Source organism: Cyprinodon variegatus, unplaced genomic scaffold (assembly GCF_000732505.1).
Source record: "Cyprinodon variegatus isolate N-32 unplaced genomic scaffold, C_variegatus-1.0 Scaffold485, whole genome shotgun sequence".
Lineage (NCBI taxonomy): Eukaryota > Metazoa > Chordata > Actinopteri > Cyprinodontiformes > Cyprinodontidae > Cyprinodon > Cyprinodon variegatus.
The window spans coordinates 109,915-136,559 of NW_015150938.1; the positions used below are offsets into that span (position 1 = coordinate 109,915).

Sequence of the window (26,645 nt, forward strand, 5' to 3'; positions counted from 1 at the left end):
GTAACAATGTCTGTTCCAGCACATATGATCATTAGAATTTCTTTGAGTATTATGTCTTCAGTACAAGGGACATAACAAGGGGCCAGGACGTGATATACAGGGGCATTGGCCCCCATTGGCCCCTGTCTGAAACCTTGCATGGCCTTCTTCATCCTGAAACCTGTAAACCATATCAAGTGGAATTAATTATTGAAAACGGTCAGGAAGAGCATCTGGAGCAACACCCCAAATATCACAAGATTTAACATTTTGCATCTTGTTAAAAAAAATACAGAAGGTCTATTAAGATCAGTCAGATAATCCATCTTCAATTGGTGCTAGTATTCACTGAAGAAAATCATATATCAGCATCATTTACTCATTCTCAGTTTTCCCCCTCCCCTCATCAATTAAGCAGTATTTAATGCTGACCTACCCTACAAAATATTTATAATTTTCAATTAATGCAAAGACCTAATTTAAGAATTTGTATTATTCTGATTAATGTAATTGTACTTATTTAATATCCAATACTGCCCTAGATGGGGTTGGCTGATAGCATAGGATCAAGCTGTTCATTCAGGTGTGATGGCAAACACTGCAGCTCTCTCTGCCTCTCTGTGGGCTCAGTATCATGTTACCATCTCACAGGTTTTTGTTTCAGATGACAAAAGGCTCTTATAGTTGATCTTGTTAAAGAAAAACTGGTTTGCTTGGGGTTGGACATCCTTTCAGCACCACATTTAGAAAGACAGCTCCTCAGAAGCTGTTTGGTGCTTTTAAGCACTTCAGCACCTTTTCTCTGTGGATAGTCTGTGGTTCTGCAGCATGCCCATTTGTAGGCGTGTTTCTCTTTATTAAGTGCCTTCATAAAAAGGATATGATATGTAGATTATCATTAGGGAAGGCTTTATGTTTGAGTGACTGTACTTCAGCATGGGCTGATAGACACTTAGCTGCAAGGTTTGTTTACTCAGCCGCACCAAGATGAGCTGTACAATCCTACATGACTCATGCACATGTTTTTTTGGCTTTGTGCTACAGTGACATCATAGCTTCATCCCCAACAGAAACATAATAAAACCCAAAGGGAGACAGAAACTTTTATAACCCAGTGGGTTGTATAGACTTATAGAAATCTTTTTAGTTCCCCTCTGATTAAAAGTGTGTAGAATAATATTCAAATGTGGTCTGTTTGAATAAATTGATGAATTTGTCTGGGGTTCAAGGAGACAGAAGCAGAGATAGAAAAAGAAGCAGATATGCAAAAGGGAAATAATAACTAGCTCCACTGGTGGCCCGGTCCAGGAAACACACAGCCAGACAGACCAGCTCCAAGCTAATTAATGTGGCCACAGTAAACAGAACTACACTGGAAACAGGACACGCTCCTACTTCTATAAACAGGAGATGTTTCAGTATCCAGGATGGAGTCACAGCTGAACAGGAACAGACCAGATGAAGCTACTATAATGAGAAAAAAAAGAGCATAAAATTACGAGTGTAACTTGATCAATATTGAGGGAGGGAGAATGGAGATAGGATGTGGAAAAATGGACCCTTTGTGATCCAGCAGCCTTAACATATAGAGGCATAAATACAGAAATGGCTCAGGATAACCTTACTATTTTAGATGAGGTATCTGAAAGGTAAATCTAAAATAGGGCCAAGGTAGAGCCAAGGAGAAACATCTGTCCGGACTGAAATTCTCCCCGGCGGATCGGGCTTTTATAACACTCTACCTCCAACAACATCTCTACTCACCCAGTGACTAAGAAAATATCACTCTGTTTTTAACTGTAAGCTTTATCAAATAGGAAAGTTTTAAGCTCTGCCTTAAAAGTATACATGGTGTCTTCCTCACAGGCTAAAAGTGGTGGGGGTTCCACAAGAGAGGAGCCTCATAACTTAAAGACCTGCCTCCCATTCTACTTTTAGAAATTCTAGGAACCACTAGTAAACCTGCAGATTGAGAGCGAAGTGCTCTGTTAGGGTGATAAGGAACAATCAGATCTCTGATATAAGATGGATCTATTCTGGATTTAACAGGAAGCCAATAAAGAGAAGCCAGGATAGGAGAGATATGATCTCTATTTTTAATTTCCATCAGAACTCTGGCTGCAGCATTTTGGATCAGCTGAAGGCTTTTAACTACAGTTTGTGGACTTCCTGATAGTAAAGAATTACAATATCTACCATTGAGGTGCAGGGACTAGTTTCTCAGCATCACCCCTGTACAGGATTTTTCAATTTTTTTTTTCAATATTCCATGATGAACGAAGGAATTTCTAGAAACCTCTTTGAAATGGGATTTAAATGACAGGTCCTGATCAAAAATACAACCAAGATTTTTGACTTTATTATCTGAAATCAGTTTAATCCCATCCAAATGAACTGACTGAATCATCATCTTCTTTTACTGTCAATTATGTACTGAACTTACACTGCTGTGAAAGATACTTAGATTTAACACATTTAATGACCATTTCCTCTCTATTTTATTAGTGCAAAATGCCTGCTAATTTTAAGCTTTTACAAAAGCTATGACTCTTTATCAGTATTGATCTAAAGGCCCACTCCTGGTGCATGATTATGTAGATGTTTTTTTAGTTTTTTAATCTTAGCATGCATAATGTTTTTTGTTCAATAATAGATGTTACAGTTGTTGAACCACCACAAAACCTGAAATATGACTTATGAAATAAAGTTTACCAGTAGAAATTATGTTCTTTTCTGCTTCCATTGAGGTTACTTGTATCAACATGGTTTCAGTCAGTTGTTACTCTGTGTTTTATGCTGGTCTTTGTGACTTGAGAGATATTTGTTGCTGACAAATTAATGATGTTTTCTACATTTAAAAACTTAACTCTCAACTATGTGCCAATTAGACATAAAGAGGTTTAGAAACTTAAGAGAAAGGAGTGATTTGTCTCGATACACAACAGAAAACCTGATTCTAAACAATGTTGCTCGCATGAACTTTAACCTGTTTTTAAATACACGATGGTTGTACACTGGTTTACATGAGCTAGTGGTCTTGTCTTATTTTCTTGTTTTTTAGTCATGCAAATCCTGTTATCATCAGTAAAAGAAAAAAAAAAGACAATGTGAGAAATGCAGTCAAACCCCAACAAAAACCAGAGAATAAATCAAATTTCAATACAAAAGAAAAAAAAAAGGGCAGTTAACGGTTGTTAAAACATTCGTAAAGTACTGGGCATTTTTCTATGAAGTTAAAAGTTCGGAGCCTAAATCAAAGTGTTTAGTTGGGACATATTGGGAGGGTTTGATTTATCCCCTCAGCTCATACTGGGTCTATCAACTCATTCCCTGTTTTTCTTCTCATAGAAAAGAAGAGGAGCTGAGCTCTAAAGATGCCATTATTCTCCATCAGTTCTCCCGGCCAAAATCTGGAGCCCCTTCACTGTCTCCTTTCTGCCTTAAGCTGGAGACCTACCTCCGTATGGCTGACCTGCCTTACCAGGTATGATCTTAGGTAATGATCATTCAGAAACAGGAACAATAACCTTGATTCAGCTCAGACTTAGCAGCCCTGGATCCCCATATAGCACCACCGTCAGATCTTCCCGTCTTTAATCAGGCAAAAAATAGTTTTACTAAATCCCACCTGCTTTTTTAACTCTTCACTTTTTATCCTCCTGATTCCTGTTATTTCTCCTCCAGAACTACTTTGACGGGAAGCTTTCGCCACAGGGAAAGATGCCGTGGATTGAGTACAATAATGAGCAGGTTTATGGAACCGAATTCATCATGGAGTTTCTAGAGGAGAAGCTAGGCGTGAGCTTGAACAAGAGCCTTACCTTACAGGAGAGGGCCTTGTCCCGTGCCATCACCAAAATGGTAGAAGAACATTTTTATTGGTGAGTTCTGACTGTAGGAAAACACATAATTAAATTTAATAGTTGGACATTTTTCCATACATCTTGTGACACATTGCAATTGACCTGCATATGGCTTTCTTCTTTTATTTTTCAGTATCCTTTTAAGTTATGAGAACTCATATAAACTCTTAATGCTTAAGTTTCTGCTTTTAAAGTGAAAAAGTTAAAAATTTCCATATGCATTGAAGCACTGAAGTTGGATTTAATGTCCAAAGAACAAAAAGGTGTTTCTTAAATTTTTGCCACAAAGACAGAAGGAGATTGATTTCATCTTGTGTCTCAACAAATGTTTGTGTCCAAGGACTTTGGCTTACTGTCAGTGGGTGGACAACCTGGAGGAGACTCAGAAGATGCTGTCGGTGAGCGGACCACTGAGCGACCTGCTCAAGTGGATTCTGAGTCACCTGACGGGTGGGATCGTTAAGAGAGAGATGTACGGCCACGGGATTGGACGCTTCTCCAAGGAGGAGGTTTACGGCCTGATGGAGAAGGACATGCGCACCCTGGCTACCCTTCTAGGTAAGTTTAGTCATCAGATCACATCTAGTGAAAAAGAACTTTACTTGTGTGAACTTTCCTTTGTTTAAAAGCCTGTGGTTCTTTGTGTGTAAATAAATTATTGTTTCTCTAATGGAAGCGCTTAGCAGCCTCATTTAAACCGCTCAACACTGACCTCTAGTGATATTTTTTATATTTGCGGTCAAATGTTTTAGTGCATTTATCATGACAGGATGTGATCCAGAGTCCCTGTCAGAATCCATGTTTTGTGAGCATCACCACAGCTGCAAACCTTTAGATAAAACACCCAAAATTATTTAGAGTCTTTCACAATTTTGTTGCTATTTTTGTGATGAAACTAATGTTTCCACTTATGTGTTCCCACTTAGGAGATAAGAAATACATTATGGGCTCCAAACTTTCAGCAGTAGATGCTACAGTGTTTGGTCACCTGGCTCCAGCCATGTGGACTTTACCAGGATCACGACCAGAACAACTTATTAAAGGTGAGCTTACCAGAAAAGGTCAAATCAAACTGTACTGTATGCAAAAGAAATGTATCACAGAATTAAGGGAATCAAAATCCTTTTTCGTATTATTGAATACATTAGAGCTGCAAACAATTAATCGGATTAATCGTGATTAATCAATTATTGAAGAATTGTCAACTATCGATTAATCAAGACTCTATAACGTGCCTTTAGCTGACAGAGCAACCCATTTAGAGCAGCAATTATACAAAAATTGTAAAAAAAAAAAAAAAGAAATTTTCCATTTAAGATTAAAAAAAATGTTTTCATGTGTCAATCTGCTCTATGCAGAACTCCTGAAGTGGAAAAGATTGAGTTTCACCTGGTTTAATTTTGTAGAAAAACCTTCTTTAAGGAACTTTTGGCTATCCGATTATGAATTAATTAATCGAAAAAATAATCGACAGATTAATCGATTTGCAAAATAATCATTAGTTGCAGCCCTAAAATACATTAAACTACTGAATAAGTTAATGAATCAATTAATGGTTGCACCTCAATTGCACAACAAAGTTAGAAAAACTTCAACTAATACGTCAGAACATTCCAGAAACACCTTCCTGACCATATGAGCAATGATAATAGATTTATTTTTTCTCCAAGAGTAGAATAGGAGTAATTTAATTTCTAAGCTGAAAGTTGCCAAACATCCAGTGCTTCAATAAAAGGTTAATGCAGTAGCGTTATTGTTCATTACCTGCTGGCCCATCAAAGGTAGCTGATTTCAGTCTGCTCTGCTTTCTTTGCTCCTACAGTGCAAAAGGAGCAGCTGTTTATGTGATGGATGCGAATTAACCTAAAAAATACAAAATACACTTTTATGGATATTTCAGACTATCCAGAGTAAGAAAAGGAAGGTGGCAGCTGATGATTGTTCCATCTTTTTCATCACGCTTTGTACTCCGCTGCTGAAGAGAAACGATGCCACACTAAGCACACTAATGGTGGGCAAATTTAAACTCTGTCAACAATTTACACAAGCGATTAGCAAATATAGTATCAGAGAGCCACTAGCTATGGTGTGTACATGTGTCACCATAATGAGTTCATCTCATTGTTATGGTTTATTGTCTGTGTTGGATAATTACAGTGTATTATTGTAACTCACAAGTCGCTACACATCCTTTTATTTGTGTTGCATAACAAAGAGGCCCTGATAAATAGTGTAAAAACCTTTATGTGATTGACAAATCATTAGAAGAAGAACCAGTCTAGTACAGAACCAAAATAGAAAATGAAAAAACTTGTTTTATTAACCAATAATTTCAAATTTTTTTTGACCATTCAGTGTGTTTCCATTCCTGGTTGTGATCAATTGTAATGAATCAGAATAAAATTCAACTTTCTTTCTTGATTTTACATGATTTTGCTAATTGTCATGTTTTAGCTGCTGTATAACATTAGCTGTGTAGTTTACACAGGATTAAAAAGATTGTACTATATTAATATTTCAGACATGAAAGAGCACAAAAAATCCACAAGGTTATATTTCCATAGTTCTTTGGCAAATATAGACAGTCCTTAATTGCAATTAAAGCAGCAATGGTGATATTATATAAAAAAAATTATTTTCATACAAAATTAAGGGAGCAACAGGTATTTTTAAAATACAGTTCGTTATTAGCAATAATTTCCTAAATTCTTATTCTATATAGACATCTCTGTAGCTGAAAGCTTTTCTTACAAAGAAATGTTTGGATATAATAAAAAAAAAGGTAAAATATCTGATTGTCAGAAAAACCAAACTTCATTTTTAGGGATACATTTCTAAAAGGTACATCCAGTTCTATTTCAACACTGAACAACAGAGTATGCACACATTGAAACATGGTGGTGGCAGCATTATGCTATGGTGTTTCTCTTCTCCTCATGAAAATAGAAATTGCCGCTTGGAAATTTCACACGTCACATCGGCAAAAAAGGTCGTTTTGTATTGTAGTGAATTTATTTGATTCATTTTTTTAGCAATTAAATCCTTATGTAAAATCTGCCAAAAAAAAATTTGTAAACTTTGTTGCTAGGACCTACAGTAAAAACACGGTGCCTTTAATGTCCTTAAACTGCTTGTAACATTCCCTGGCTGGGTCTGGGGGAAATACATGCCAGAGCTGAAGGTTCAGAAGCCAGGTTTTATAAGAACCAGTTGTTTTTATGTTTTTATAAGGAAGTTTAGCGTGATTGTGAATTTAGAGAGAAAAAAAAGGTTTTCAGAAACCAACATAAATTCAGACATTGAATGGAAGAGTCGAAAGGACATTTAAAGAGGTTTGCCACATTTATTTTCTGTTCAAACTGGTAACAGCTTCAAAGAAAGCTCGGGCCATCATAAAAGACAAGACAGCCCTGAAAGAAAAATAACAGATACCTTACCTAACTCCAAAAAAAACCCCCAAAATAACCTTCATGAGAAGCACATAAACAGGAGAAAATTAGGGTTAAACAAGAAAGCTCTCCCCCACCAAAGCAGTTTACACATGTTGAAAGGAGAATTGTACAAAGAAGCATTAAAGAGATGTACAGTATGACAACAAACGGTGTGTATTGGGGAAATATGGCCTAGAGGTCCCTGAAGTGCAGCTTCACATTCGTTAAATGGTGTGCAGCTGATTGCTGATTGGACTGAGACCCAGGAAGCAGCACCCAATCCTGGAAGAGGCGGAGCCTAAAACAGAACAAGGCATTCCTTCCATGCAAAACAAAATAACTCCCACTTTGGGGATGTAACACTGCTCTTCATTCTGACCGTAAGACATTCAGTTGGTAAAACAAAGTGCAGTTTTCCATCAAACAGTTCTCGAAGGAAACATTTTAAATCAATGACTTATGTCACTGTAACCAAAACTAAAAGTTTTGTCCCTTGCAGGCGAGCTTATCAACCTGGCCATGTACTGTGACCGCATCCGCCGGCGCTTCTGGCCCGAGTGGTTCGTGGACCTGGAGGATTTCCGATACGACCTCACCACAGAGATGAGCGACACGCCTTCTAAACTCCCAGACCTGGGCCTCTACTCTCGCACAGACACTTCCCAAGAGACTATTTACTCCCATTCTTCGCAACTTTCCCATCTTTCCCACCTTTCGCACACCCCCACTCCTCAGGAGCCCCCATCGCCTGTAAGCGACCCGACGGGCCACTCTCTTTACGACTCTGACATGGACACCGAGTGCTCTGAAATCGATCAGCTCAAGTGTTGATGAAACACATCTGTGTGGCTCACACTCATAAGTACGCACACCACAGGGGGAAGCTACATCTTACCCATGCCTCTTTAAACAGATAAGAGAGATGATGGGGATTAGTTGTGTTGGTACAGATCTAGGGAACAGAAAGGGGCTAACCTGCAAATTCCAGTGGAGGAAAGATCAGTGTCCAGCATACTGGCGATTAAAAGAAGAAAGTAGTCAAGAACCTGAAGGAATTATAATTAGGAGGAGGTTGAAACTCTAAAAAGGAGTAAATGACGCTGCTGCTGCTGAGAAACTCCTCCATGTGCTCTACATCATGTGCAGCCAAAACCCTTTTCCATGTGCTTCATCCATGGCAGCTACCTCTGTGCACGCCCAGTGTTTCCTTGTAGCTTCGTGCTCCACCATTCAAGCGTGTGAGTGTTTTTTCACTGACTGATCCTTTAACCCCTTAGGGTGAAATTACATCAACACCTACAGCTAGCCCAGACTGAATCACAACTGTTCAGTGTAAATATTTATAAGAATCAGAGTAGAATAATTGATAAAATATGGAATTATATTAAGCTGATAGAGTGTATAGATAATCTAAAGAAAATCTTACTCCCTCTGTTATATAATGTAAATACTGTAAGTGTCTTTCCTCTTCAATCTGTTCATGCTGGTCCTGGATCAGCAAAAAGATATGCGAGAACTTCAGTCCTGTGTTCATCTGCTTTCACAGCAGGGATCAGGCCATATGCAAGGCCTCCAGTTAAATGATGAATCATAGAATGTTACTGACATTTTTCCAAAGGTTTTGAGCCACTATAATTTTTATTTATGTTTATTCCAAGGAGTCTGAATTTTATGTTATGCTTCAAAGTGGTTTTGATCAACAGATGTCTTAAAACTCATTTTTAGTCTGTTGATTTTTGACCTTTTTTAGTCCTCCTAATTTATTCATGCAGGCAAATAAAACTATTTTCAAGGATTCCACACCTTTAAATGAATTAAATTAAAATTTCATTTTATTCTTTTTATTTCTGGATAAACATGATAAATGGTCCACTAACTAGAGTTATGTTTAGAAGTGTACATAATTTATTCGTCGTTCGAGTATCTAACAACAGCTTTTTGCAGTGATTTATCCTTATAAGATGATCACAAAGAGTTAAGATGAAAAAAGAGAGCTGATCTAAGAGTCCATGCCATAAAAACACTTAAAGTTAACTTAACTGTGGAATACCCCTTAACCCCTCCACTTAAGCACTGTGGTGCACTACAATTTGTGTAACATTTAGATAATTAAAACAAACTCAAAAGTCAATCTTCGCTCTCAGTCACTGTCAAATGTTAAAATATCAAGATAAAATCTAGAATTTCCAATTAGATATCCAGCAATCCTGAGCACTGCAGAGAGGATTTAAATGAGTGCTTTGTTTCCAGTCTGTCAAAAAGATAGTTCGGTGCAATTTCCCTCTGAATCCTTGGAATCTATGAAAAATAAAAAAGGCTAAGTGATATCAAAAAGTATTTCGGAACAAAGAACGTGATTCGTGAAGAGCTTTTAGATGAATATACTGTAAAAGCTTCTCAGATATAGGGATGAGCTAAAAACAGATATTTAAAGACTTTCAGTAAAGTCTAAACAAGCTTCTTTGAATTTGAAAAGCTTCCTGGATGGGAAATGAAACGTCTTCAAACTTGGAAACAAAGTCCATTGTTTTTTTTGTGTTTTTTACTTTTTTGGAATGACTATGACCTGGATAACTGAAAATCTTCACCAACCTAAAAAAAAAGTGGATAAACACCAGGTTGAAAGATGATAGATTTTCCTCTAGCAAAATTAACATCAGTTAGAAACTTTAGGAAATTTGATTATTAATATTTACTTTATCCACAAGAACTAAAGCTTTGAGTCAAAGAGAAATCTAAGACACACATTTGTAGGAGTCATCCATTAGGAGCGAATCAAACAATCTATAAAGAAGAGATGAATTCGTAGCTTTTGAATTAAAATCTGCAGCTTATCCCTCCATGTCTGAGGTTGTAGCCCTTTTCTTTCTTTCTTTCTTTCTTGCTGTTAGTGCTTTTGTTTTAAATATGTGCTATCAAGTGTAGAGTTCATCTGTGCATCAGCTGCAGCGTCTGAAAGGCTGCTTAAGATGGAAACTATAACGCTTCTATCTGATGTTGCAGATGGAGTCTCCTTGTTTTTGCTGCTTTGTGGGTTTGAATGGTAACACATAACTTCAGCTTCAGGAGATGTGCGTTTGTATTCACCCCCTTTGAGTTAAAAAAAAAAAAAAAAAGTTTAACCACCTTGTGCTGCAGCCACCAGCTGTGAGTCTTTTGAAGCTGTTTCTATGCCTTCATCCAGAGATTGAGATAGTTATTTTCACCCTTCTTTGCAAAATAACTCCAGCTTTTAAAGCAAGGCTTATGGGTTTTATACTAATGTTGTCTAACAAACCTCTGAGGCCTTCACAAAACAGCTGATTTAATAATGAGATTTAATTACACACTGATTAATTAGCAGGCATTGAAGGCAGTTAGATGCACTGGAGTTTATTTATGGGTGTCCGTGTAAAGGGATGAATACAAATTCACACCTTGCCGGTATTAATTTGTGAAACATCATGTCATTTTCCTTTCATCTGACAACTTTTTGTTGTTCCATGACTTCAAATCCTGATATGTCACTGCGGTGTGTGGATATAACATGACAAAATGTGAAAAGGTTTCTGGCATAATCATAGAGGGGCAGAAATTTTGGACTAAAATCAAAGAAAGAGAGTAAGAGGCTCAGAGTGATGCCTTCAAGAGTTTGTGTGTGAGTGAGATCATAACAGCTGAGTTTTTAGTTATGTAAAAAATCTGAAACTAACAAAAAAGAACTGATGTTTTTATGTTGTTTTGATATTCCTTGCCTGCATGATGTTGCCTTTTGTCTCTACTAAGTTCAGGTTTGTGTCATTGTTTACAGCTGTGCCAGTGTATGCTTTAATTATATTTATACAGTATATAGTTTTATACGTTAAATATATCTATATGAGTTTTTTTATTTTTTACCCTTGCTGGTTTATTCAATTAAATTATTTGTTTTTGTTTATATGCTCATATTTGTTGACACATGAACTGTTTACATGTGACACTCAGAATAACTGAGCTGTGTATCCGTGCAATAAGGTCGCTTGCTCTTAATCCCTGCACACCTAAAAAACAGACTGAGCAATCATTTTCAGATTCACCACATTTTTCTATGCATGTTCATCTCCATTTCCAGGTAATCGTCTGTAAATGTTGAAAAAAACGCTCAAACTCCTCCCAGCTACTGGACCAAACTCCAGAAACACTTGCTCAACTTTGGGGTTTAAAAATCAGGTAGTTTGGTTGCTCCCCCAAACATTTTCTGCTTGTAGACTCTAGATGCTGCTTGACATCGTCTCTTGTTGTTTGTGAAACAGAATTATGAAGTAATCACCTGGCTGTAAATAAGAGAGTGATAAAGAAATTAAATTAAAACTGAGAAAAAAGACGCTGTGTACGATTTTCTGAATGTACCACAACTAGCGATAAACGTCTGAATGAAAATTGATTCATTTCAAATTTTCATTAAATATAGCTGTGATATTTCTCCCCCTGTAGCGTGTCTCCTTGTTATTTACTGACTTGTTAGTTAGTAATATTTCAGGCAGCACCACTTGTGGCAAAAACAAAACAACAAACACCCCTAAAAATAATGAGTAGATCACTGCTGCCAGCAGTTTTATGTTGATCATCTGTTTTTGTCCACTTATTAAAAAAATCATGTTTTTTTTTTTTACTACAAAGTGTTTCAGCTTTTCAAAGAAGATTTTACATTAAACTATTATGATATGAATGAATAAAAAAGGCAGTTTCTAAGCAATAAATAAGCTATTTAAATACACACACACACACACACACGAACAGTTTTTCCTTATCCCTGTGGCTGCATGCATGCTCAGTCTGAGGGATTGCTGTAGATGTAATGATGACACAATGTAAACTAACGTCTATTGTTGCTACATGCTCATCCAGGAGGAGCAGATCCTGCAACATCACAAACTCAGTGCAAGCAGCTTTTAACCGATCTGTCTGTATGATTTGATTGTGCTTTGAGATGACGTGCGGTGAATTGGCGCCATATTAATAAACTGAATTGAAAGGTCTCAGTTAAGGTCATTGTTCATGAAATAATAATCAGAAAGGGACTGGGCAAAAAACAAAAAAATCAACAGATTGCAAGACCAAAACCACCTTTGACACAAACATAAACTGCCCTCTCATGTTTCCTAACAAAGACATCTCACTAATCCCCAAGCCTTGAGAGAAAGCAAGACTCTTACAGCGACTCAAGCAACAACATCATAGCATTCAAACCTGGTGATGGCAGTGTTATGGTATGAGAATGCTTTATTTAATCTTTATCCGAGTTAACTATCATAATAGATAAATCACAATCTATTTGTTTAACTAGAAAAGCACAAGCAATGTTTGTAAACTCGTTCAAGTACGGCTGGATTATGAAGGAAGACAATGATCCAAAACATGTCAGCAAGCATCCCTTCAAGACTAAAACACCAGCGAAAAAAGTAGGGTTTTGGAGTTGTCTATTCAAAGATTGGACATGATTAAATTGATGTGCCATTACCTTTATTTACTTTTTCACACAACACTGGATTGGTTTGACTAAAGCTCATATTGTCTTATATAAAATGTGTTTGATGATCTGGAAATTTTAGATGTGATTAAAAAAATTGCAAGGAGAAAAACTATTTTTCAAGGCAAGATATATTTCTTTCCTTTAGTTTTGCTGCTTTCTGTTTGCCGACTGAGTGCTGCTAAAAAGTCCTGAAGGATTAACTCTTTGTCCCTATATTTAAGCTTGAGCCCAAGAGAAACAGAAAAAAGGAGCCCCGTAAGGGCAAGAAGAAGTTGTGCAGGCACAAGAATGAGGAAGAGAAAAACAGCAACGAGCAGATGAATGATATTTGATGTTTCTGGCTCATCATTTTTCTGCAGCTATTGTGCAAAAACCCCAACAAGGACCGCTTCACACATGACAAGAGGAAACAATCAAGGACTGACAACAATACCAGAGGATCTCTGTTCAGATGGGATCTATAGAGGGAGGTGGCAGCTGTGTGTGTGATACGCAGAGACCTTGTGTGCACTGAGGAGTAGGTGTGTGTGTGTGTGTGTGTGTGTGTGTGTGTGTGTGTGTGTGTGTGTGTGTGTGTTAAGTATGAATAATGCAGAAGATGCCTGTAGGAGCATGAGGGCCGGGAGGAGGGCAGATGGTCGTTGGATGATAAGGCAGGATTCAGGCAGCGGGGTCCTCCAGAGAGCTGAATTCAGACCTGCCTCGGAAGATACAGACACCCTCACACAAAGAAACACAGCGGAAAAAAAAAAACATGTCTTCTTTAATATTTTTCCCTCTTTTATCATGGTTTGGTCAGATTTTCGAATAAAATAGTCAATTACATATTCCTTTTCTTTAGAACATAAAAAAAAGATTTGTAGAGAATGCTGGTAACTAAAACAACACAGTTTTGGATTTTTAGGTGCTCTTTAGTGTTTGCTGAGTAAATTAAAGTGAATTTATTTGACATAATTTACTGCAAATTTCAATAGAGCAGGTGGTTTGGTACAAACTTCACTGCCATAGTACCTCACCAAAGCTTTGTTTATCTAATCAAAATCTTTCAATGTCCTTTGTTAGTATTTGGCAATTTGAAACAATAGAATGTTTATATATATATTATATTTCTTGTATAACTCCATCATTAAGACAAATAAGAAAAAAAAAAAAAAATACACAGAGGTGTGAAATAATGGCCTTTGCATTCATGACTGCTGAAATTTTTCCAGCATCCAAAAGAAGGTTAAACAAACCCTCAAAGTGCAAAATAAACTGGCTGTTCAGAGAGAGCTGCAGCTACTGTAATTAGAAAAAATAGAGGGTCTCCAGTCTGCTATCATTGCAGGAACGCTGCAGTTTTACAACCATAAGCTGTGCAAATAAAGCCATACCTGACCCTTTATCATCCTGGAAATTGTCTCTTTGAGATTCCTCCTTATGGCCAGATGTTGATTTCAAACGATAGAAAATTAAATTATTGCAACTGATGTTAAGGCTTCATGAACCTCCAGACACAGACATATCTATGATCCTGGGAAACAACTGTTGCATCCCCTATGTAAGGTCACTCCTGGACATCAACAGAGGCTCCTGAGGTGGGCTGAAGAGAAAAACAACTGAACTGTTTCACAGTGGCATAAAATCCTCTTCTTAAAGCCTCAGGATCTGGGAGAAGATTGAAGAAAGACGGTCGTTTTCGTTAACTGTGTTTTATCCAGTGAGAGAGAACAGCTGACTACCAGGACATTTTAAAGCATAGCATGCTTTATTCTGCAGACAGGTTTTCTTGAGATGCACATTTGAATGTCCAGTAGGATTTGGATGCAGCCCACATTGCCAAGGTACAAGTATCTGATGCAATGTCCATGATATCATTATGCTCTATAGGCCTGCAAACTGGCCCTGACATGAGCCCCTAGAGTGAATCTACGGGTATTAACAAGAGGAAGATTAGAAACACCACAGCAAGGAGTGTAGATGAGCTAAAGGCTGCTATCGAAGCTTTCCATGCTCCCTGAACACCTCGTCACAACCACAGTCTGATCACCTCCATGCCATACAGCAGCGGTTCAGTGATATGTGCAAAAAATAGTAACCGTTACACAATGCAGGGCATGGTCATTCATTAAAGTAAGGTTCATTTTTCTTTTTTATGGCTGCTTTATACATTTATGATCTAGTTTTGGAATGGATAACCATGACCTATGACAAAAGGTACATCCTTTGAGCCGATTTACAAAAGCAAACCTTTCAAATTACATCACATCTTATTTTGAAGCATGTGTTGTAGAATAGTACCACTACAAGCCCATTACTAAACAGTTTGAGTCTAAACATCTCAGGTAAAATTCTAAATGAAAGCCCTAAAAGTGTTGAAGAAATGATATCCCCTAATTTTTTCCATGTGCTGTAATTCTTCATTAATGATTTTTTTTAGTAACTTACACTCCTTACTGTGAGAGGTAATGAAAGAAGTAAGGTTGTTCCTCAAGAATATTTTTACAGTCCAGAGTTCTCTTGCTATTTTGCTGTTAAGTATGAATGGATGAAGAATTAAATGTATAAATTAATTAATTAAATGGATACATTCAAATGGACATTAACCTCACATTGAACTCTAAAGGATGATGTACACTTTTATTTATGCCAGAGTTGTTCTGGAATTTGACCACTAGATGGCACCAGCGTGCTGCTTTAAAGTGTTTTTTTTTTTTTTTTGGACCCAACCGCATTATAAACACACTGTTTGTTTGATAAAACGCAATATAAATAATTAAGGATGAGTTAAAAAATGGAAATTAAAATCAATAAAAAAAATATATAAATTTCTTTTTTTACTTGATATTTTTCTAAAACCAAGTGAGGCACAAAATCACGAAAAAAAATACAAATCGGGCTAAGGTCTCATCAATTCAATCCGAAGATGTAACCTCCCCACACAAAAAAACAAAACCCAAAACAATTCCTCGCGATATTTCAACGTTAAATGACGTCACCCTAAGGCACATCTGCACCTGAACTATGCTCATAAACATTAACAGTATACAAAAACGTTTGAGTCTTTTAATTTAAGATTTAAAGCAAATAAAGTAAGATGTGATTGTTAAAGAATATAAAATATACTTTGAGTAACCTTCTGCTGACCATGACAGTCACTGATGATCTGCTGACTGTCCTGATCTGATGGCACCTAATCTCTTAAAGGCCCGTGGCTTTGAAAACGCACATATCAACAATCGTTACTAAAGTTTTTTTTTTTATTATTATTATTATATATATATATTTTTTACTTTGTAGGAAGCATAAAATGCATCACTGTCGAATCGTTTTCAATTTATTCTAACCCAGTGGAGTGTATTTCATACGTAGGTGATTGAATCTGGCTATCTCTCCTCACAGTAGTATCAGTGCGCACATCTGCAAGCAGCTGAAGGACACTTCCAGCTACCGAGACGAAGCGATAAAGTCCGTAATTAAAATGCAAAAAAGGAAAGGACCGATAAAAAATAAATAACATCCCTTTGCCAGCATTGCCCCCTCTTTATTTCTCTTGAAGCTCAATAAATATAGAATAAGACTATAGGATTGTAGAAAACCAATAAGATTTAATGACAAAAAAGCAGATAGAAATTGTGCACTTGTTGGTTTCATTCCCCTTTTGCTGAATCACAGATTTCAGGTCGATACATTTTTATTTTGGTTTTATTTATTTTTTTCTCAAACCCCCATTCTTTTAGAATCAGAAACTCAAACTCGGGTGAAGGATTACAGGTTTACTACTCTTAACATTCTGGGTCTTAATTTCCATTCTTATTTATTTAATTTTTGGTGTTTTTTTTTTTTACTATAAGTCCAATAAAAACAATAAAAATAATTATTTGGTGTTACAAGTTAATATTTTAAATATTGCGATTTTTCAGTTGATTTGCAACAAAATGGAATTCGAAATTCGTATTTCTATTAATTAAAAATTCCCTAATAATTTATCTGCAATCATCAAAATTCCTCAACTGTATTTGAGTTTCTGACCTACAAGATTTCAATGAATCTGCGTCAGAGATTTGATCTCTAACTTCTGGAGAAGATCCCCACAGAAATGTCTCACATATTAGATCATAATCACAGGATTAAGGTGGCACAAGAACACGTGTCTGTGTTTGTGCTTTGGCACAGTTTGACATGGAAAAACAAAAAACAAAAACAGATATACAGTTAACAAAGTAAGGATATATACTTAAAAAACAAACAAACAAACAAAAAAACCAACAGGTTTTTCTCAGTGAATAGGTGAGTCCATACCAGGATCTCTCACCCATTACCACCTTTTTCGTTTTTAAAGAGAGAAAGGCTAAAATAAACCTGATTGCTTTGAATTCTCCAGTCGGACAGTCTCGGTCTGTTTCATCACAGCGTTTTGGGAAAAGTACAAATATAACCGACAGTAAAGAACACAGTGTAAACGGAAGCAGATAAATGAAACAATCACACACTTTATTACTACTATTATTATTATTACTATTATAATTGTTATTGCCATTACTATTATTTTTGTTTATTATATAATTATCATTATTGTTTTGATTATTAATTCATAGAATATAGACAAATAATATCCATAAATTATAATAATAGTAATAATAATAAAGTGTGTGGCCTGTATTTTGGGCTACAGCAGGTGTTTTCCATTTCAGCCTTTTGCCAAAAGCTGCAGGATCCCTGTCGCTTTTGTTATGATGGAAAGATGGCGTTTATTTACCACTGCAGCCTGTTCCTATAGTTTTCCTCCTGTGTTGCTGGAAAATTGCAGAAAATGTCGTTGCCTTTTTTTTTTTTTCTCCCCCCCTGTTTTATTTTTCTTCCCCATTTTGGTTAGCCCACACTTGCTCATTCTGCCTGGCGTGAAGCCATTCTACGCATCTCTGCTGAGTGTTTTTTAGCACCGGGGTGCCACTCTGCATCCCTGCGTACGTCCAACACTTAAAACTGGCTGAAGTCCAGTTCCAGCTGAATTTGACAAATAAGAAGCCGCCTCCTTCAAAGGCTTGTTTTCTCCCAAAATAAAAGTGAGAACACTAAACAGGGGTCACTGCACAGGAGTCTGTCCTCCGTGGTGAGGAGGGGTGTCCCCGTACATGTCCTCCCCTCCTGGTATCTGTCCCCCTGCTGGAGTCATTCTCTTCTCCTTCTGCCGCCGGTTACAGAACCAGACCCTCACCACCTCCTTCTCTAGCTGCAGGCTGTCCGCCAGGGAGTTGATCTCAGCCGCTCCGGGTTTGGGGCATTTCAGAAAATGGCTCTCCAGAGCGCCCTTGACGCCCACCTCGATAGAGGTCCGCTTTTTTCTTTTCCTCCCCTGCGCTGCGATCTTATCCAGGCTGGTGGGGCTCCCTGACGTGGAGTCCGCCTCCTCCAGCCACTTGTTCAGCAGCGGTTTGAGTTTGCACATGTTCTTGAAGCTGAGCTGGAGCGCCTCGAACCTGCAGATGGTGGTCTGAGAGAAGACGTTCCCGTAGAGAGTCCCCAGGGCCAGCCCCACGTCCGCCTGGGTGAAGCCCAGCTTGATCCGCCGCTGCTTGAACTGCTTGGCGAACTGCTCCAGCTCATCCGAGGTCGGCGTGTCCTCGTCCGACTGGTCCTGATGGCCCCCGTGCTGCTGGTGGTGGTGGGCCCCGGGGCCGCCCCCGTGCTCACTGAGGTGCGGGCTGTGGCTGTGGTGGTCTTCGTCCCGCAGGGGGTGGTGATGCATCCCTCCTTGCTCTCCCCCCGGCATCAAACCAAAGCCGGACTGGGAGTACACCAGGCTCTGTCCCTCAGATGTCGCCATGCCGGTGATGTGCGTCGTAGCCGTAGTGTTTCGCCATGCTCTGGCGTCGTGATGCGCCTGTTGGTGCGCTAGGTGAGGGTGTCGCTGTTGCTGCAGGCTGGTGGAGTTCTGCAGCTCATCTCGGTCACTGTCGTGCAGGATGGGCTTCACGTCCTGCTCTCGGAGGGGACTGGACGGCCACGGTGGCCCACTGTCACCGTGAGAGAGCGCTGTGATCCACTGGTGCGCGTGGCTGAGCGGATGCCCACCGCCCGGTAGCGAGCCGTAGTCGTTCTGGAGCAGGGTGTGCGCGTCCCTGTACGCTGCCGCCTGCTGCATGCTCCCGGACTCCGAGTGCGGCGGCGGCGGCGCGCTGCTGGGGGTGGTGAGGACGCTGTAGTGGTTGGACGCTGCGGTCGCCATAAACTCTCTCGGAGCCAGAGTGATAGCCGGAGTTAAAGAGGGAAGCTGCCTCTGACAGGAACTCTCTTTGCGCCACAGGGCAACTATAGTCGTCTCTCTCCAGCATCTCCCGGGCGCTGTGCCAAGGGGACGCAGAGGCGCGCACCTGTGGTCCGCCTCGCTCCGCTCTTTATTGGCCGAGAACGCCTGACAGATGTGGTTACCCCTGACAGCACCCCGCTCATTGGTCACGGGAGATTGTGTTGAAACCCCAATCAGTCTGGCCAACAATGCGATCAGTCCTGCAGCATGTTAGTGAACAAAGTGGAAATGGAGAAACTTTGTTTAAACACGGAAAATATGGCTAAATGTTGGACTTAAAAAAATACCATTGTATTCTTTATCTGGGTCAGTGGGCTATATTTGTTGGTTTCATGCGTAAAAACGAAGCGTAAAAGTTTCAGACCTTCCAAATATGTATTATTTGTGCAAAACAAACCTAACTCTGATCAAACCAATAAATGAAGGGATTTGAAAGCAAATAGATTGCAGTGATCAAGAGGAAGAACTCCCAGCTGCCTCTCTGCCCTCAGGACGCTGTCCAAAGAGAGAAGGAGAAAGTGGGATAGGGATCGCGTGCCTCCAGCTCCTGCCCCGTTGCCATGGCGAATGCGGTGAATGGATCAACGACGCCACGTCACAGCTGCAATTCGCTGCTTCTTTTGCGCCCTTCGCTCGGGCATTGGGGACAAATAATGCAAGGGAAGGGGTGGCGATCAGAGAGGGCAGCTGAGGGGCCAAACAGAGAGGAGGCTGCAAGAATGGATCCCTTAGTGCGCCGAGCCCCCACCCACCTGCTTGTTGGGTAAACTTTGGATATGGATGCACACACAGGAATTGGGGTGGGGTGTGGGGGGTTGCTTTTCTTCTAAAAACCTCTGACCACCATAGGGGGGCTTCAATTGTTACGACATGGTTAATGAACCAAATACCCGAGATCTTCTTTAGAAAAGTAACACATATTTTCATACCAGCTTCTGTAAACTGAATAACTTTGCAGATTCTACGTTTAGTAATTATCCAAATAACATAACCTTCTACAGGCAGACATTCACTATCAGAAAATACTCTATAACCGCCATTGTTCCCAACAACCTTACTAAGTTCTTACATTTTGCACAGTTTCTGTCTTAGTTAAATAACCTGCTGCTGTCAATCTTAACATCTCTGATGTTGCTGCTATTTTCAAATATCTGTTACTGTAAAAATAGCTATATATTGGTTATTTATTCTCCTGGTGCAAAGTATTTATATTGTTAAAACACCTTACAGTACAGTATTTCATTTGTTTTAACTCTTTACTAGTATGCTTTTCTTATACTCGTTCTAAGGTCCACATTTGTGTAACAATTTTTTTTCTCCTGTAAACACCAGAATTTCCCCATTGAGGTAAAATAAAGGGATGTTCTATTCTATTCTATTCTATTCTATTCTATTCTATTCTATTCTATTCTATTCTATTCTATTCTATTCTATTCTATTCTAAAAAAAAAAGGGTATTTTTAAAATGTAGTTTTTAAACTTGATCCATGTTTAACGCATGGAAGGTAGATTTTCTATAAATTTCTATTAAAATATTTTAAATGTTTTCTTTTTAAAGGACTCTGATATGATCTATTAGAAACCACAGCAACAAAAAGGAATATGCTTGAGGTTAAAATGTGTGGGAAACACTGCAGCAATGCCAGACTTTGAGGTAAATCTTGTAAATTGCTATGCAAGGTACAGAAGAACACCAACACACATCAGCCCAAGTGCAGCATCCCTGTTATGAAACGAGGTGGGGCAACATTGTGCATTCATTGTGGTTTCCTGCAGGGAGAACAGAGGAATTGGGCAGAGATGAAAATCTAGAGCTAAATGCATGGCAATCTGAAAAACAGCAACAAGAAAAGACTTCAATTTGGTGAAGATGAAAACTTATGAGAGCCATTGTGATTCAAGTGTGATGATCGTCTCAGTTTCTATGATCTGATGTGAGTGAGCAGTAGCTCTACAGGCACTCATTTTTATTTAGGAGTATCGGAGTAAACTGGGCTAAATACAATCGCAGTTCACACCTCCCAAATGTTTGTTGGCATATATGTTTTAAATGTATTTTATTATTATCATTATTATTATTATTATTATTATTCAGACCTATTCTCTACTTTGATTTGGTTTATCGCATACCATATAACTAATATAGATGGAGTTTGTGGCTTTAAAATATAATGTGTAAAAGTTATAGAATGAATATTTTTAAGGTAGGTTAAGGTATACGTTTTCAAAGATATTATATGTATATATTCTAGGTTATATTGACTTCATATTGCCTGTATGCTGTCATATAAAACCATGATAATGCTTCCACAGGCCTAAATTGTCTTAAACACGCAATTTTTTGGATTGCAGATAACCAAAGCCTCACAATGTAATACCAGATGTGCGTAAAACATTTGTTGCAGATTTTAAATGCATTATCACAAAAAATAAATAATGAGAATGTTTTAACTACCTCCAATCTTCCTAAAGCAAATATCTGCATATGTAGCTTTGCATGTGTGTGGCAGTTTTAGTGGCAGAGCAGCAGAGATTTAGCTTTGACACATGTTTAAAAGGTTTCAAAAAAATATTTTCTGATAAACAGAACAAGCAATAAACAGATTATTTAATACATCAGCTTAAACCATGCCTTTCTTTAACACAGTTTCATCAATTTTTACCAGTAGGAACAGCAACGGACTGACTACACCTGAAAAAAAGACTTTCTAAATACCACACTATATTGATCCAACTTGTGCTGGAAAGAAGTTTCAATCGCTTCAATCAAGCTCTGGCTGGGCTGTATCAATTCTTTTAATTAGTTGAGGGATATTAATAATAATAATAATAATAATAATAATAATAATAATAATAATAATAATAATAATAATAATAATAATAATAATAATAATAAAATAATCATCATCATCATCATCATCATCATCATCATCATCATCATCATCATCTAATGGTGATGCATAAACAAATAAAAAAAATTATTAATAAATGAATACATAAATAATGATACAACTGCTGAGTCCCCAGGGTATCTCTAAACCTATTTACAACAGGTTATGTGATTTCATTAGTTTGATGTAGAACAACACAGGGATAAAAAAAAAAAAAAAAAGAATAAATAAATTAGCATGTGAAGAAAATAGAAACTCCCAAAACCTAACAGGTTTACATCTGCAGCTAAAACCTACTGCCTCTGGTGGTAATAGCTTTAATCTCAGGAGGGACAGCAGAGATCGAACAGTCAGGTGAATAATTTGTTCACATGACATCTACTTGTATAAGACATGGTCCTACATATATCTATCATTTTTAAATGTTTTTTGACCAGATTAGATGGACCTTTTGACTTACATCTAACACATTATGTATGATGATAAAGTAACATTTAAGATGGTCTTGAGAAAAAAAACAACAACAACAACAAAAAAACAATATTCCAATGATTAAACATAGTGGTGGCAGCTTTATGCTGTGGGGAAGTTTCACTTCAGTGCAAGGCAGCTGGTTAATGCTAAAGAATGCGGCTAGAAAACAGGGCAATCCTTGCTGCAAAAAAAATAAGTTGAGGTTATGTAACAGAGAATAACAAGTATAGTTTGACAAGCGATTTTATATGAAAATGGTCCAGTCAAAGTCCAAACCTTTATCCAGTTAAGACTTTAGCAAAACATACAAACTGATATTCACAAACACTCTCCTTCCAGTTTTACTAAGCTTGAGCTATTTTTTTACACAAGATTTGGCCAAGATTTTAGTCTCAATATTTGAAAAAACTTTAGAGTCAACGCTCAAAAAGCTTGTGCTGGAACTGGAGAAAACAATTGTTCAGAATAACATGCAACAAGTTATAGATTTTGTTTCAAAAAGCTTAAGAAGCAATCTGTCATTTTCCCTGCTTCACTAGCATTCCTGTCCATGCTTCTTATGCCACTTAACTGTCAAGGTCAAGAGGGCAAGTGCACATCTCCACCAGTCTATGAGCAAATAAAACACCCTGGTACACCCATCCATTGCAGGGTAGACATACATCAATGCTCACAAGGTGCAGTTTAAAGAAATGAATTGTCATGTTTTGGGGGCTGTGAGAGGAAGCCGATTTATCAAGATAGAATTCTAACATCTACAGTTAGTACATGAAAACTCTATGCAGAAAGGCCAGGACCTCACTGCTTGAAGGCAGCAGTGATACAAACTGCTGCCCCTAAGCATACCCCTTTATGTGTTTTTTTCTTTCACAGAAAAAGCCCAGTAAAACATCACAGATATTGGTTGCTACCTGAAAAAGAGTAAAAAGTACAAGGACAGTGAATACTTTTGTCAGTTGCTGTGTATTGATTGGTTAATCAGTGAGTGTGAATGAATAAACCTGGGGTTCAGAGACTTAAACTAGACGTAGATTTAATAGGATCCAAAGAACAGCAGTTTATGATCGGGGGCACGATTCCGAGAATTACTAAATGTGTCACCAGGGGTTTTGGCAAGCCGTGTGTTGATACAGGCAAAACATATTACTCTAATAGACTAATATGCAAACTACTGGCTGCCCAATTACAGAACTTAATAATGCATAAATGATGCGAGGTCTGTTCTTACAAGTCGAAGGGGTCGCTGTTAATTCAGTCAAAGGCTGCTGGGTATGGCTCAGCAGGTTCACACACATGCTGCCTCAGTTTGCCTGCGTCTATTCTAGAGCGAGGGTTAACGATGAAGATTCTGAGCATTAAATTAACAGTAATTATGTGGCCCCATAGCTGTAAAAATTAAATTTGTTTCCAAGAATAATGGGTGTAAGTGTCCCAATGTGCAGACTCGATTCTGAAGGAGATATTTATGATTTAAAAAGAACAGAGTAATTGTAAACATCTATAGAAGGAGGCATCTAATGGTTTGGGGGAAATAAAAGAGGTAAAAAGAATAGAATAAGATAAAAAATAAAAATAAAAAAATAATTCGGATGTGAAAAGTTGTTTCTATTTGTTGCTCCTCTGTAAAAAAGTGTCACCTGCTCTTTGTGCTGATTAGAAAAAAACTCCCTGCATGATTCAAATCTGAGATAAATAAGTTTATGTGAGTGAACCAGCCATTTCTCCAGACCAATATGTGACCCTTTCATGTCCCTCCCCCTGTGGGAACCCTAACACCGGGGGTAACTGGGGCAGAAAGGAGGGGGCTTCTTTATACTGCTGGACACAGGGAGATAATGGCCATTCCTCCACAGCTGGCCCTCACAATCAAAGGAAGAGGGAGCTTGGAGGATTCCAGCTTTAACCAAGCCTTTGTCTGGGCTAATTACATCTGAATGCGAGACCCCAAAACCCCTCCTCCCCCCCAGAGCAAAACCTGCACAAAATACTCCAAACAGCCCTTCAGCAAGGAGGCAGAGTGCACAGACATAGGGCACACATACAGGGGAACATATAAACCAGAAGACTAATTTACCATCCTTAAATGTTAACTCTCATACGCACACACAGACTCTGAACTTGTTCATTATCCAGAAACACATCCTCATCCCCAGCAGGCTCTCATCAAAGTGCTGTGCCTCACTCGCACACACTCACTTGTGGCACTTGGCATTAGATCAGATCTCAGTTTGGTGCTCTCAGAAGAGATAAGGAGGTCTTAGAGGACTTAGGTTGAATGGAAAACACAGTGAAGAGCCTTTCCCTCATGCGCCCCCATAATCCCAATCTATACCCTCTCCCTCTGGAGTCCCCCCCAACCTCCAGTGTTCAGCTCCATCTGTGCTCTGAACTATTCAGCTCCATACAAACCTCAAAAACTGCTCAGTGATGTTTGGCTTTGGAGGAATCTGTTCTCATTGGCTGTTCACTTGGTAATGGAATGCAACTTTTTCAAATCGCATGGCCACTATTTGTTAAGGCTCTGGTAGGAGTTATCTAAACTGTAGGTTTCCCAGAAAAACAAAATCTGTGTTTTAAACAATCTTTTATGCAACTAGAATAACTCATATGAATACAGCTTTAGGTTGAAGTTTGTAATTTCTTTTTCCCAAACTGGCTTTTTAATGCCTTAATTATTTGAAACATCTCTAGATTTTGTACTAGACATGATAAAATACTGTCAAGACTCTAATATTACTGTGGCAGAAAACGACTTTTACAATGTCAAATAATTTTGTGGGTGAAAAGGACAAGTTCCATTGTGGTAAATTGCAAATTATGCTTTGATGATGATAAACATCTCTCCATTTTAAAGAATTCTACTTCAAATTTGAGAGGGAAAGTGGAGAACATCAAGGTTATAACAGTGCGATGTGCAATTGAATACATGGTAATGCGGTGCTGAATTTTTAAACTTTAGCTTTTAGTTTGAGAAGATATGGAACCTTGTAGAAATATTGATAATATTGTTGACAATTAAATGGTGGAAGAATTGCAGCAAATATATCCTGCAAACCTGAACAAAATAACCCCCAAAACTCTTCAAAAAGAAGACAGAATACATATGTAATATAATTCTTAAGTTAGATAAACTCTTTAAGATTACTGAAATGCTGGTATTTCCTAATGAAGGATTTGTTGCTATGAAACAGCAGGAGTGAAAAATACACCAATATTGAAGCCCTACAAACACTAAAAGCTTTAATGTACAAAATATTGAAGTTGCTAAGGCTGCAGTCCCCCCCTTGTGGAGGTTGTAGGATAAAACAACCAAACAACCCTAATGCAGCTGCAACTTTGCACATGGAGATGTAAGAAGCTGTTATTTAAAAATAAAAGATACAATAAAAGTAAAGATATTTTTTTTCTCTACAGTTTCTGTGAAAGGCAGTGTAAGCACAGTAGCAGAGCCAGTTGCTACAGAGAGAAGTTACTAACTAGATAGTAAATTAAGACCCAAATAGCTACCAACATGGTCACATCAGAACCAGTGTATTTCATTATGGATTATATTCGGTTGCCAACGCCAAATGGATGCATTTATTTAAAACCCAAACTCTGGAGGAGCTGCAAAGATTATTGGGTGTACAATCTACAACAGCACAAGCAAATGCTGCTTTTTATGGATGATGTGGTTCTGCTGGTTCCCTTCTACCTGTAAAGACCCACAGCTTCCATTGGGGTGGTTTGCAATTGAGAAAAATGGAAAAAGGTTATTTGCTCTCTTTAGGTAAGAGGAAAATCCCTGTCTCAAGTGTAGAAGTTCAAATAACTTGAGCTCATGAGTGTTGAGAGAATGGGGCAGAAAACTGATAGATCATTGTGGCCGCTGCAGTATTGCAGATTCTTTACTGGTTCTTTGTGGTGAATGATGAGCTGGGCCAAAAGGCTCTCTCATAAAAATAGTTTAAGGAGTTCTACCATCCAGGAGAGGCTCTGAGTGGAGCAGCTTCTCTTCCACAATAAGAGGAGTTAGCTGAGGTGGCTCAGACGTTTCTTTCAAAGGACCCTGGATGCCTCCCTTAGGGGGCATGCACATCCTATTGGTTAGATGTGCCCACCTCCAGAGTGGTAGGCCTGTTGCAGGTGTCTGGAGAGGTGGAAGTCTGGGTGTCTCTGCTGAGACTGTTCCCCCTGCAAGTCAGTCCCTGATAAGGGAAAAAAAACGGGAGTATGAGGTTGTCAGTT

The 26,645-nt window shown here is 38.4% G+C and overlaps 2 protein-coding genes across 2 annotated transcripts in view; one reads left to right on the plus strand and one right to left on the minus strand.

The window, feature by feature from the left end:
• Positions 1-11,857, plus strand: part of faxc (failed axon connections homolog) — a 13,541-nt gene extending 1,684 nt beyond the window's left edge. Inside the window, exons 2-6 of the mRNA XM_015390113.1 lie at positions 3,328-3,463; positions 3,664-3,860; positions 4,183-4,400; positions 4,769-4,885; positions 7,773-11,857. Of these exons, the coding sequence (XP_015245599.1) occupies positions 3,328-3,463; positions 3,664-3,860; positions 4,183-4,400; positions 4,769-4,885; positions 7,773-8,104 (1,000 nt within the window). The 3' untranslated portion in view covers positions 8,105-11,857. The remainder of the gene's footprint in view (positions 1-3,327; positions 3,464-3,663; positions 3,861-4,182; positions 4,401-4,768; positions 4,886-7,772) is intronic.
• Positions 11,858-16,574: 4,717 nt separating this feature from the next.
• Positions 16,575-24,645, minus strand: LOC107094465 (POU domain, class 3, transcription factor 2-like). Its single transcript, XM_015390061.1, has 2 exons — positions 24,615-24,645; positions 16,575-19,253 (listed from the first exon to the last, which is right to left on the minus strand). The coding sequence occupies exons 1-2, from the start codon at positions 24,628-24,630 to the stop codon at positions 17,830-17,832; spliced, it is 1,440 nt and encodes a 479-aa protein (XP_015245547.1). The 5' UTR covers positions 24,631-24,645; the 3' UTR covers positions 16,575-17,829.
• Between the last annotated feature and the right edge of the window lie 2,000 nt (positions 24,646-26,645).